The 12,648-nt window shown below is 38.9% G+C and overlaps 1 protein-coding gene across 1 annotated transcript in view; it reads left to right on the top strand.

Moving 5' to 3' along the window:
• The window catches only part of LOC109937352 (protein KIBRA), a 98,188-nt gene that overhangs the window by 57,851 nt on the left and 27,689 nt on the right, over positions 1 to 12,648 (top strand). Inside the window, exons 8-11 of the mRNA XM_048603469.1 lie at positions 1,714 to 1,787; positions 4,405 to 4,647; positions 5,561 to 5,650; positions 5,930 to 6,612. Coding sequence (XP_048459426.1) covers positions 1,714 to 1,787; positions 4,405 to 4,647; positions 5,561 to 5,650; positions 5,930 to 6,612 — 1,090 coding nt within the window. The remainder of the gene's footprint in view (positions 1 to 1,713; positions 1,788 to 4,404; positions 4,648 to 5,560; positions 5,651 to 5,929; positions 6,613 to 12,648) is intronic.

Genomic DNA, 12,648 nt, shown 5'->3' with positions numbered 1-12,648 from the left:
TAACTCCTTTTTATTGTTTTTTTTCTCTTTCTTATTTTTATTGTATTTGTGAAGACAGTACATTTACAGCACTAAAGAAGTAATAGCAAGGGTTTTCCAAGAAAAGCCATTGTTGGAGTTTTCGTCATCATGATGGAATAGATAAGAAAGAAACTAAGTGGGGGCAGTCTGACCTAGTTCAACAACAGGAATGGTGTTAGAGGATATGATGAGCTGTCTCAGAACATAAAAACAAAAGAAATAGGAGCAGGAACACAGTATTTGGGCTGCCAAGCCTGCTCCACCATTCGGTAAGATCATGTTGATCAGATAGTGGCCAGTCTGCACTTCCTTGCCTGACCTCCGTAACCCCTGACCTGATCAAAAGTTTGTCAGACTGCCTTGAATATATTCAGTGATGCAGCCTCCCCTACTTTCTGAGGAAGTGAATCCCTTCTGTTTAGAGGTTAAGAAAAGATGAGTATTGCATTAAGGTCACATTCACAAAGGAAATTGTTTGGACTTTGACTGTCATTGCAAAACATTTAGACAGGAATTTACTGTTGTGTCCTGCTTTCCCACTTTGAATTTACATGTGATAATGATCTTCAATGAATCGAAAAGCAACATAAAAGACTTCTTGTTTTTCTTCTGGTCATCCTGTGTTGTAATTTATATGAGGAAGGCAGCTATGTCTTTCAAGGTTTATCCGAGGCAATTTTTAATCAGCCCCAAGAAAATATGAAAACTATGGAGCAGGAAGCCCCCTGCTTCGAACTGTTGTCTAAAACTGATGCAGTCTTTTTAAAAATGTGTGAGTTATAAATCAATATCAGTTGAAATGTAACATTTCCTTCATGGTAAGACGGTGAGCTGTGGAGGAGCTAAGGGATTTGGGTATCCATGGAAATCATTCTAAGTTGCTAGCTACAAAAAGTATTTAAAAAGGCTAATAAAATGCTAGCCCTCATCTCAAGTTTGAATCCAAAATCAGTAGGTAATGCTGGAGTTTGCAGAGCCTTGGTCAGATTTTTACTGGGATATAACCTTCAGGTTTCGGTATCAAACCTCAGAGAAGATAACAGTAGATCTGATAGAAGTGCAGCGCAGATTGATCAGAATTTACCATGGTGTGAACAGCTAAATTAAGGATAATTTTTTCTTGTACTTCCTTCAGTTGAAAAGGTTGCATGATTATCTAATCAAAGTGTTTAAAATAAAATGTATTTTTAAGCTAGACAGAGAGAGGTCCAGTGAGGGAATCAAATAATAGAAGGCCAGAGTTCTGGTTCAATTGGATAAGTCAGGAAGCACTTTTTCCAGATAGACTATGGTAATCTAGTTCATGCGCACTTCCTAAATGTTATTATTGCTGAGTCAATTGAAATTCTCAAGACTGGAATCATTTTATTTTGTTCTGTAATGATTTCAAGACATCTGGATTAACAGTACGTAAGTGAAGTTAAAGTGTCAGTCAGTTGTAATCCTATAGACTCGGAGGTCTTATTGGTCTGCTCTTTAACAGGACATAGTGATTTGATTATTTTGCACTGTACTGTTTCAGACAAAAATGAGCTACATGGCTTAAAAAGTGAATGGTTAACTTGTTACACCTTTTAAGTCAAATCTAGACAGAATTTGCACTGAATTAACCACTTATATCAGCCAAAACCAAAACCACTAGCCTGTAATTTTTGTTAGTGCTCTATTTTTACCATGTCTTGTACTTTTCAGTTTGTTTCCAGCAATAATGCCAAACTGGCTGAGAAGGTGAGACTAAGCCTGCAATATGAAGAAGCAAAGCAAAGGTTAGTGCTAAACAAATTTCTGGTAATTGTTTCTCAAGCAATCTGATCATGTCAGCACTGGCTGAAGATTTTGTTTTCCAAGATTCACTTTAGGCAAGAAAGTTTAGGTTAACACTTTGTTGCATTACTGAGCGAGTATTACACAGTTGTAGGTGCCAAGTCTCAGGTGAGATGTTAAATCAAGAGCCTGCCTACTTTCTCAGATGCATTTAAAAGATCCTGTTGTACTTCATGAAGAAGAAGAGGGTTATCTACGATCTCCTGGCCAATATTTAGGCTGCATTTGCTGGCACAAGTGCATTATGCACTACTTTAAATTACAGGGCTGCATTTGAACAATGCTGGGACACATGGTTCTGAATGAGAGGGAGATTGGGATCAGGGAGAGCAGTGTCAGGGTTTGGATTGAGAGCCTGTTTCCTCACCTCCCACCCCGAATTTCTTGCCCACGATTCCTCCAATTCTCTCCTTCCCTCCATTTTCCTGTCTTCTCCTCCAGTTTTGACCCTTCTCCTTGATCTCTCCCTCTGTCCTTTCTCTCCTCCTCCATCTCCCTGTTTTCCCCATTTTTCCCCTCTATTCCCTCCTATTCTTTCCTGCTCCTTTGATCTCCCTCCTCTTCACTGACCTGCTCCAATTCTGTCCAGCCCCTACAGATTCCCTCTCAACTGGCCAATTCTCTCCCCATGCCATCTGATTCTCATTTCCACCTGCTCCACATCTGATTCTTTCTCCCCACCCATCTTATTCTCTCCCACCTTAATGATTCCCTCCCTTCCCTCCTCACTTGAACAATTTCCCCCACCATGCTTTCTCTCTTCACATGTCCTGACTGTCTGTCATTGAACACTATTTCAAAAGTGTTCACTTTTTAAGGCACATGCCTAGCGCGATGCTTGCATATGATGTGACTGTATGTTCTATGTGATGAAGCATTGTCTAGAATCGTGCGCATATGCATTTCTGGTTTAGCGTGCCTGCTTAGTTGATGGCAGGTGGAGTTAGCAAACACTGCCCAATATTTATCACTCAGTCAACATCACAAAAGCATTATCTGACACTTAGCTCATTGCTGTTTGTGGGAAGTCTCTGTATGCAGCTTGGCTGCTGGTTTCCTACGTTGCAAAGGTTGACTATGCCTCACAAATACTTAATTAAGTATAATGTGCTTTCAGATCCCTGAAACTGTGATACTATATAAATGCAAATCATTTTTCTACAGATAAAGAGTCAAGATTCATTGATTTTAATAATTTTCATGAGACATTATTATTTTTGTTATATTATGATGAAAAGAAATTGCCTTTTCTACTCTTACAAGCAGTGAGTTCCTGACCTAACAACAATCAGTGCTGACTATGTATGATATCCTGGATTTCCATTGAGTTGGGGAGACTCTGTGGAGGGATGAAAATGTGGTTTATTTTTTAAAAGAAAGCTTTAAACTGAGCCAGTCATGCACTGATAACTTCCCAACCTCTTTAAAAATCCTCCTCTTTGCTTCAGGCCATTAAATGTATCAAACATCCAGCCCTTTAAAATATCAACAGCAGAAACTGTAAGTCCTGGAAATCTTTTTATCACTTATGAGCAAACGCTATGCACTTGACAGCAGAGATTGCAGAGCCATCAATTAAGTAATGTTTTCTATGGGCTCAGCTGCTTCAAAGACTAATGGTTATCTGGGAAAACAGCCAAGAATATTTTCAACCAAGAAAGCTTATTTTTTTACACAGTCTTGTTATTATAGGGCTCATTAACTCTATACAGTAGTGGGCGAATGAGCATGGAAATACGATAGCTTTGAATTGGTGGTATGATAGGCTATAGGGGGTTAGTGGGAAGTCATACCTCAGCCTGACAGATGATTGAGGTGGGCAGTGGGGCGTAATGTTTCTGAATGGTGCACGCGGTTCCAAAGGGGATGGGTGAGGTGCACATTTGGCATGGAATGGGCATAAGGGGCCATGTTATGTGGGTAGAATGCATGAAGCGGAATGGATAGTGCATACAGAGAGGGTGAGTGCTTGTGGGTATTAAAAATTAAAACTGGGACAAAGTTCCAGGGCACATCTTTGAAGTGGCCATCTTAGCATTCAGCAGTATCTGAGGCTTTTTTGAAGTTTCTCTCGAGATGGCGGTTCGAATTGTATCATGAACCCATCCACCAAGAATTGAAATACTGTTTTTTCAGGCTCTTTTTCTCCAGATGCGGGCAAAATGAGCCAGGAGATTTCCGATTTTGGGCAACTCACCTCAAGGATGAGAATCCAGGCCGATGAGGTTTTGTTTGGTAGCTATGACAAGTCTACAAAAGTTTTAGGCAAAAACCTGAGGGAAATTTCTGAAGAAGGGTCACTGGATTCAAAATATTAACTCTGATTTCTCTCTGCAGATGCTGCCAAACCTGCTGAGATTTTCCAATAATTTCTATTTTTGTTCTACAAAAATCTTTTTACTCAACAATCATATGTTCAATTATGCTATTTCTAGAAATTGTATGTTGCTGTCCTCCTCAGTTCAGATTTGTGCAGAATGCCTCAGGCCTAATGCCAAAATGATGATCCGTGTGAAAAGCTACTGTTTGGTTTTGGTAGTGATTTTATTTTATTGGCAGGATTTCAAATATCAAGATTGAACTGGCTAAACTTACCAGTGAGGCATGGCCTGGAGTATTAGATGCAGAACGGGACAGGCTGATACTGATCAATGAGAAAGAAGAACTTTTGAAGGAACTGCAATTTATAAACCCTCGTAAATGGGCACACGGTGAGGTAGAGCAGCTGGAGATAGAAAGGAAGCGACTGGCAGATGATCTCCAGGCTGCAAGGGACACACAAAGCAAAGCACTGACAGAAAGGTTTGTGACCCAGCTTCTTGAGATAATTGCAGCAATGTGAAGAGATATCTTTTAATTTATGTATCTGTAAGCAAGCTTTTTTTATTTTGAAAATGCACACGAAAATTGCTGACAAATTGACCAAATTACTTTGATTATCTGATACTGTATGGAATAATAGAAGATTTGTGAACCATAGAAACAAGTGATGACACGTACCTGAATTGCCAAACAATTTGTTTTATTCTCCTTTCACAGGATGTGGGCATCATTGGCTAGGCCATAATTTCATGCCTATCCTAATTGCCCTTGAGATGCCTTGCTGTGCGTCTTTTCCACTTGCTGTATTATTCCTCAAAAATAAGGAAACAAAAAGATAATAGTTGAAATTCTTTCGGAATGGCCATGAAGAACTCACTTAAATTAAATTCTGTATATTTTTGGTCTATAAATGACCATTGGTTTGGATTATCTTTAAGAGCTGGCACAATAAAGATCATCTTTACAGTAAGAATATATCTGCACTGTTAAAATAACAGCATTGAGAGGTGAAACGTGAAAATATATCTCGAAACCTCATTTATGAAGAACCTGAAATTTAGGGAGGATTCTATAAGAATACTAGCAAGGACTATGACCCTTAGTTCCAGATTTCGCAAACAAGAAATCCAGCTCTCAGCACCTACCCTAATACACCTCTGAAGTGTGGATATATACATTTATTTTAATGAGATCATCTCTCATTTTTGTAAACTCTAGGAAATATATGCATTTAGTTTACTGAATCCTCCCACATCAGGAATCAGTCTAGTGTACAGTTTAGTGATCTTTTTTGCAGTTCTTTTACAGCAAGTGTATACCTTCCTAGCCACAGAGATGGTTTAATGTTGCAATTCACAGTGATTAGTTCGTGATAATGTTATTTATTCTACAGATTAAAGATGCATAGCAGGAGAAATAACTTGCTGAGGGAGTTAGAAGAAGCAACACGTTTAGCCTCAACGTTGCATTCACAGCTACAGAGGTATGTTGTTGCATGAAGATGTGCACAGGTTAATTGTTGAAATAATATGTGAATCAAAGAATCATGTCAAATAACAGATCATATTTAATTCTGTGTTTGGAAAGTTCTTTATAAACCATGAATCTATGTTATTTCCACATATTTTAGAAACCCACCTTGTATAAAATGAGCTAAATACTTGTTTTGCACATGCTGTGTTTTAACTCAGTAGATTTAGATTTTTGTAATTAAGTCACATTTGCTGTATTAATATATTTCATAACTTTTTTTTTGTCTTAGTCTCTCAACCAGTACTTTGTCACTGTCATCTGGAAGTAGCAAAGGGTCATTGACGTCTAGCCGTGGATCCCTTGCTGCATCCAGCCAAGAATCTTCAAGCTCTGTTAGCTTTACTGACCTGTATTATGATCATCCAGAACACACAGTAGACTTTGACTATCAGTATAAATTGGACATTTTGCTACAAGAGGGCACTTCAGGCAATAGACCAGCAGGCTCCATTACTACCATTCATGAAAATGAAGTGGTCAGTTCTCGCAATGATTCCTCTTACTTAGACACATATGAAACTTCAAGCAAGATTCAAGCACGGAGGTCTTTGTCTGAGACGCCGAAATCTCTTACTTCGCTGTCACCTAGGTCTTCCTTGTCCTCCTTGTCGCCACCCAGCTCTCCCTTGGTAATAGACCCTCATTTTATGGTTCCTTCAGGGGAACCCCTTATGAACCATGTTGGTACAGGCATTGAAGGCATAGGACTGCTTGCTGATATTGCTAACTTTGGTTTACACATTGAAGATGATAATCAGATTTCTTCAAGATCTACACTACCAAATAAGATCTTGTCACCGTCTCTAAATTTGGAAGCTGAAATTGGATCAGAATCAGGACTTTGTAGCAATTCATCAAAAATACTGCGTGAAGAGTTGGGAATTTCTATGAAAAGCAATGAAGGAATAGAAGGTAAGGTATACAATGCTAATTTCATGAAATGACTATATTAATATTTATAATGGTTAATACACGAAGAGTTATTTCCTTGGCTCTAAGGCTGGTGAGATGTTGCAAAGTGTGAACTTGGTCTTTCTATTTTTGCAGAATGTGTTGAACATGTCTTGATATTTCATAGCCTGAAATAATGGAGTCCATAAAAATGTTTTATTATTATGATAAAGTTAGATTGCAGTTGATACAATGAATCATTTCCGTAAACAACAATAAGCCATCAGTTATTTTGAACATTGTGCCATTGGCAGGTCATTCCTGAAAGCGATCTATTGGCTGACATACGGTGCGTGATCTTAAGAGTTATAATGAAGCTCAATATGTGGAATCACTACCTAGTAATCTTACTACTAACTTGATAGGAAGAAAATAGAACAAGGTCACTGAAACACCAGTAAAACTGTACAGATAATTTCATTACAAATGATAATGAAACGTAAGATGGTCGGGATAAGGATTGGTTTCGTGAGACACAAGGCCCAACCACTTTCAACTATTATAAAGTCAGAGGTGTGCAATCATTGGTGAACATCCCCAGTGTTCAGCACCATTTGGGACTTCAGTCAGATACTGAAGCAGTTCAAATTCAAATGCAGTAAGATTTGGAAAATATCCAGCCTTGGGCTGACAAGTGGCAAGTAACGTTCACGCCACACAAACACCATGCAATGACTGTCTCCAAAAAGAAGCAATCTAACCACCACCTCTTAACGTTCAATGGTGTTACCATTACCGAATCTCCACTATCCGTATCCTGAGGTTACTATTGACCAACTGGATTTGCCATATAAATACAATGACTACAAGAGCAGGTCAGAGGCTAGGAATGTTGCACTGAATAACTCGTTTCTTAATTCTCCAATGCCTGTCCGCTATCTACAAGGCATAAGTCAGGATTGTGATGGAATATTCTCCAGTTTCCTGGATGGGTGCAGCTCCTACAATACTGAAGAAGCTTGACACCATCCAGGACATAACAGCCTGCTTGATTGGCACCAAATCCACAAGCATGCAATCCCTCCACCACTGGCACTCATTAGCAGCAGTGTGTACCATCTACAAGATGCACTGCAGAAAATTCGCCAAAGATCCTTAGGTAACATCTTCCAAACCCACAACAACTTCCATCTAGAAGGATGAGTGTAGTAGATACATGGGGATACCACGATCTTCAAGTTCCCCTCCAAGCCACTCTTCATCCTGACTTGGAAATATATTGCTGTTTCTTCACTGTTGCTGAGTCAAAATCCTCGAATTCCCTCCCTAATGTCATTGTGGGTCTACCTATAACACATGGGCTGCAGCAGTTGAAGGCAGCAGCTCACTGCCACCTTCTCAAAGGGCAATGAGGGACGAGCAATAAATGCCGGCCAGCCATCGATGTCCACGTCCCATGAGTGAATAAAGAAAACTCCTTGAAAAATGTTTTGGCTTAGATAACTGATCTGTTACACCATCTTCCTTTTTATTCAAGTATGATTGCAGTCACCAACCTATTTTCTTTTATATTCTTCCTTGACTTTTATTTAGTTAAATGCCAGACGCTTTTTTTAATTATATGTCTAAATGATGCTTTTTTGGTTAATTTTTGTGTGAATAGGGCAATCTCAGCTCTGACAGGAAGAATTATTTGCTAAATGTTGTGAGTTGGTTTCGTCTTTGGGAATTGGACATGAAATTTGTGCCATATAAATGCCAGGAAATGACCATTTCCAACAAGAAAGAATCTAACCATCATTCCTTGACCTTTAATAACATTACCATCGCTGAATCCCCCACAATCATCATCTTTCATTCACTGCTTATGACATGAATAAAAAAAACATGTTTTTTGTCTTTATTATTTTTAGGGGATGTGCATGTCCAGCCTATGGAGGTGTTGAATTATCAAAACTGCACTTTTTCATATGATTTATTACAGCATTAAATGGCCCTCTGCAGTGAATGTAAAAAAAATCCCTGGTAGTATTTAAGCGGTTGGCTTTTGTACTAGATCAATTAAGAGTCTACTAAGTAGATCATGTACTGTCTTTTACTCTCAGTTTGTCATGTGGTGTTATGTTAGTAATGTCAATGCCATTAGGAGTGCAAGACTTCTATTTTAATATGAAATATATGAAGAAAACAAAAGGAAAGTCTGTCCTGCAGTGTTGTATCATAGGTCATCAGTCTCATGACTTCTTTCGTGCATACTGTTGTGCTTATTAGATGGCACAGTTGCTGGTAATGGTGCTGGTGGACCTATTATCTTTGTAACACCAGCAAAGGAGCTTATTTTAAAGGAGCGAACTCATTTGCTTCTCTTGAATTCTCAAAATTCCTATAGCTTTTTGCAGACCTGGTCTTAAAAAATGCAACAGGAAGTGGGAAATGGAGGTAAAATATTAATTTATTGATGGAAATTTTTTTGCTTTGGAATAGTACAACATTTTAATTGGATGTGGAGCTTTTTCCTGAAGGAGAAAAATTCTATCGGTATTACAAATTTATGAGAAGTTAAAAGATCTTCTGAGTGCTGCTCTTACATAAAAACCTTTTTTTGTCATATAACATGATGTTATTCTCTGTTCAGTCTTTATTTATTTTCTACTCTTTCTTGTGATGTTCGTTTTTATCTGTCTCCTATTTTTTCCCTCCCTCACTCTTTTTCAGTTTTACTTTTTTGTAAATCTGCTCTACGTTCTTCCATCATTCAATATCTGCAGGATCCTCTGACCTCTTCCTTTTACAAATGTTCTCTGTGTCCATCTCTTTTTAAAGTCTAGTATGCACCGCAATATGGTGGCAAGCATTAATGGATAGGAGCAGTGTACTGCAGATGGATATCTAAAATAAAAACACAATGCTGGAGAAACTCAGCAGGTCTGGCAGCATCTGTGGAGAGAGAAAAACAGTTACCATTTGAATTTGAAATGACTCTTCCAGAACTGACTGGAGATTCTGAAGAAGAGTCATATCAGACTCAAAGTATAAACTCTGTTTCTCTCTCCACAGATGCTGCCAGGCCTGATGAGTTTCTCCAGCATTTTCAATTTTTATTTACTGACTAAGAATTGAGTATCAAACTGGAGATGGTAGGGTGCGGTTGGATGAAAACTGGCGGTTGTCATTTAGGCATGGCAAAACAAGGTCAAAGGACGTCATTGGCATTTGAGAAAACAGACAGAAGATTGGTTGTGTAGTAAGGATTGGTATCCATCAACATGAGCAGACTTAAGAAATCTGGAATTGAGGTTGTGAGCAGTTGCTAGGACTAGACAATGTGGTGATAAGATGACACTTGTTTAAAGGTGAGGATGGTTAAATGTGAAATGTTAATTTCGTAAGAAGTGTGCAATGGCAATGCTGGAGTCTGGGAACACAGAACATCTTGCTGCACTGCGTGAGGTCAGTGGTGGAAACTGACTTTAGATGACCGTTAAATGCAATTTCTGAAAAAAACACAATTTGATTTGTGATGTGTAAAGCAGCTTTTACTCAGCTATTTACTCAGATGAAATGCTATTTTATTTGTTGGCTTGTAATCAGTTGGATACTTAAACTACCACCAGTCTTGATTTCTTGTCTTATTATAAACGATGTTGTATTTGAACCAGTTGAAAGTTTCAACCCATAGAATCTATGACTGGATGATGGGTCGATACATGACCTTTCATATTGTTTTTAACAAAGGATTTGCTCTAAACTTGTACTGTTAGATAATCTGATTGCACTGAATTATTGTAATCACGTTACTTGCACAGGCTTTCTTTATTGGAATCTTTAGGACTGATTAGTCCATCAGGAAATGGAATAATTCCATAATAGCACAAGGGACCAAATGCCTGTTGTTGCCCTATTTGTTATGGTTTTATAATGAGTAATTGAAAAGATTTTGTGTTTGGCCTGTAATTCAGCACATACAATATTGGCGAAATTTGAGTTCTATCTCTGCTTGATAATCTTTTGATTAATTTAAATAGTCAGCTGGCTTATCAATACCAGTGACAAATGTGTTGCTAATTAGAAGTAGTGATGACTTAATGACAATGAAAGATATTCATTTGGACAATCGATGCTCAAGACAGCCATCAGCTTTTTTCAATTAAATGCGGCATTCAGTTAGAATTAGCTCTCATGTTGAAGAATCTATTTGGCATGTATGGGTTCCATCAATAAGCAAGTAAGGTCTTGCCAATGATTTATTATATTATCTATGTTATTATCTATTTCTAGAACAAGTATTCCAAACTGTTAAAAGAAATTGTGAGAGAGGTGGTGGCATAATGGTATTGTCACTGAACTAGCAGTCCAGAATTCCAGGCTTTGGACAAAGATGGACAGAAGAACCATATTCTTGAGGGGACTTGAAGGTGATTGCAGGACTTTAATGCGCATATGACCTGAGTATGACATCAATAACACTGAGTAAAACTTCATGAAATGGGAATCAGGAGGAAAATTCTCCACTGTTTGCAGTCAAAACTATCAAAAAGGAAAGTGGTTGTTGTTTTTGGAAGATAATCAGCTCAGTCACGAGGCATCACTATAGGGTAATATCCTAACCACATTTACCTTTGGCTGCTTCATCAAAGGCCATTCCTCCATCATAAGGTCAGATGTGGGGATGTTTGCTGATGATTGTGCAATGGATTGGACTGGTAAATGGCAAATAACATTTGCACCGCACACATTGCTAGGCAATGACCAACTCCAGTGAGAGAGGATCTAGCCATTGCTCCTGACCTTCAGTTGAATTGCCATAACTGCATTCTGGACCATCAACATTCTCAGAATACCATTGACCAGACATGAACTGGACCAGCCATATAAATGCTAGGGCTGCAGGAGTAGGTCAAAGACTGGGAAAAATTTTGTGGTGAGTATCTTGCCTCCTGACACCTCAAGCCACCTCTTTAAGGCATAAGTATGAAATGTGATACAATGCTGTCCACTTGCCTGGATGAGTGCAGCTCTGACAACAAGAAACTGAACATCATCCAGGACAAAGTAGCCTGCTTGATCGGCTTCCTGTTTAATACCTTCAAACTTTCACTCCATGAAACTCTCACAGTGGCAGCTGTGTATACCATCTACAAGATACACTGAAGAAACTCACCAAGACTCCTTCATGACTACTCTCCAAATATGTGACTTCTATTATCTAGAAAGACAAGGGAAGAAGGTGCACGGAAACACCACCATCTGCAAATGGCACTCCAAATCGTTCACCTTCCTAATTTGGTAGAATCTTATAGGCATCAGAATGACTTGTTGATTTTCTCACCATCTTCTGCAAACCCTGTCTCGTAAATATAACCTTTACGGTGACCAGCCAGATTAGTAGTGGTACCACCCAGCCCATGTTGTTGATGGACATTGTACTCCGGTTGATGACTATCGTTCTGTGTCTTCGCCACCCACAATGTTTAAGATGGAGGTATGCTGATCCATCAGTTGAAGGAGGATGGTGGGTAGCAAGCAGCAGGAGATTTCATTGCCCAGGTTTGACCTGGTGCCACGAGGCTCTCTGGGGGTCCGGTGACAATACTGATGACTCCCAATGCAACTCCGTCCTGACTGTCTGCCTTTGTGTTGCCATCTTTGGTGGGTTTGTCCAGTTGAAGGACAGAACATACTCAGAATGATGATGAAAGAGTCTGGGTTAGTGGTTATAAGGTTTTGGTGTATATAACTTTGTCAGGGTGCTGCTTGATTAGTTTTGTGGGACATCTATCCCAATTTTGACTGAAGACCCTAAAGTACCAAGAAGTACTTTGTAGGGTTGTTTAGGCAGGTTGTGCCTTTGTTATTTCTGGTGCCTAGGTTTTTTCTGGTTGGTCCAAATGGTTTATACTTTTAAGTTTGCTGTAGCAGTTTGATGCAACTGAGTGGCTTCATAGGCAATTTCTGAAGACAGTTAATGGCCAATCAGATTACTGTTGGTCTGGAGTCATGTTTAAGATAGTACAGATTAAGACTGCCTGGTTTCCTGCCCTAAAGGATACCAGTGAA

The sequence above is a fragment of the Rhincodon typus genome, chromosome 12 (genome assembly GCF_021869965.1).
Source record: "Rhincodon typus isolate 14 chromosome 12, sRhiTyp1.1, whole genome shotgun sequence".
In the NCBI taxonomy this organism is placed as follows: Eukaryota; Metazoa; Chordata; class Chondrichthyes; order Orectolobiformes; family Rhincodontidae; genus Rhincodon; species Rhincodon typus.
The sequence above is the reverse complement of the archived record's forward strand: the minus strand, read 5'-3'. Positions and strand labels throughout refer to the sequence as shown.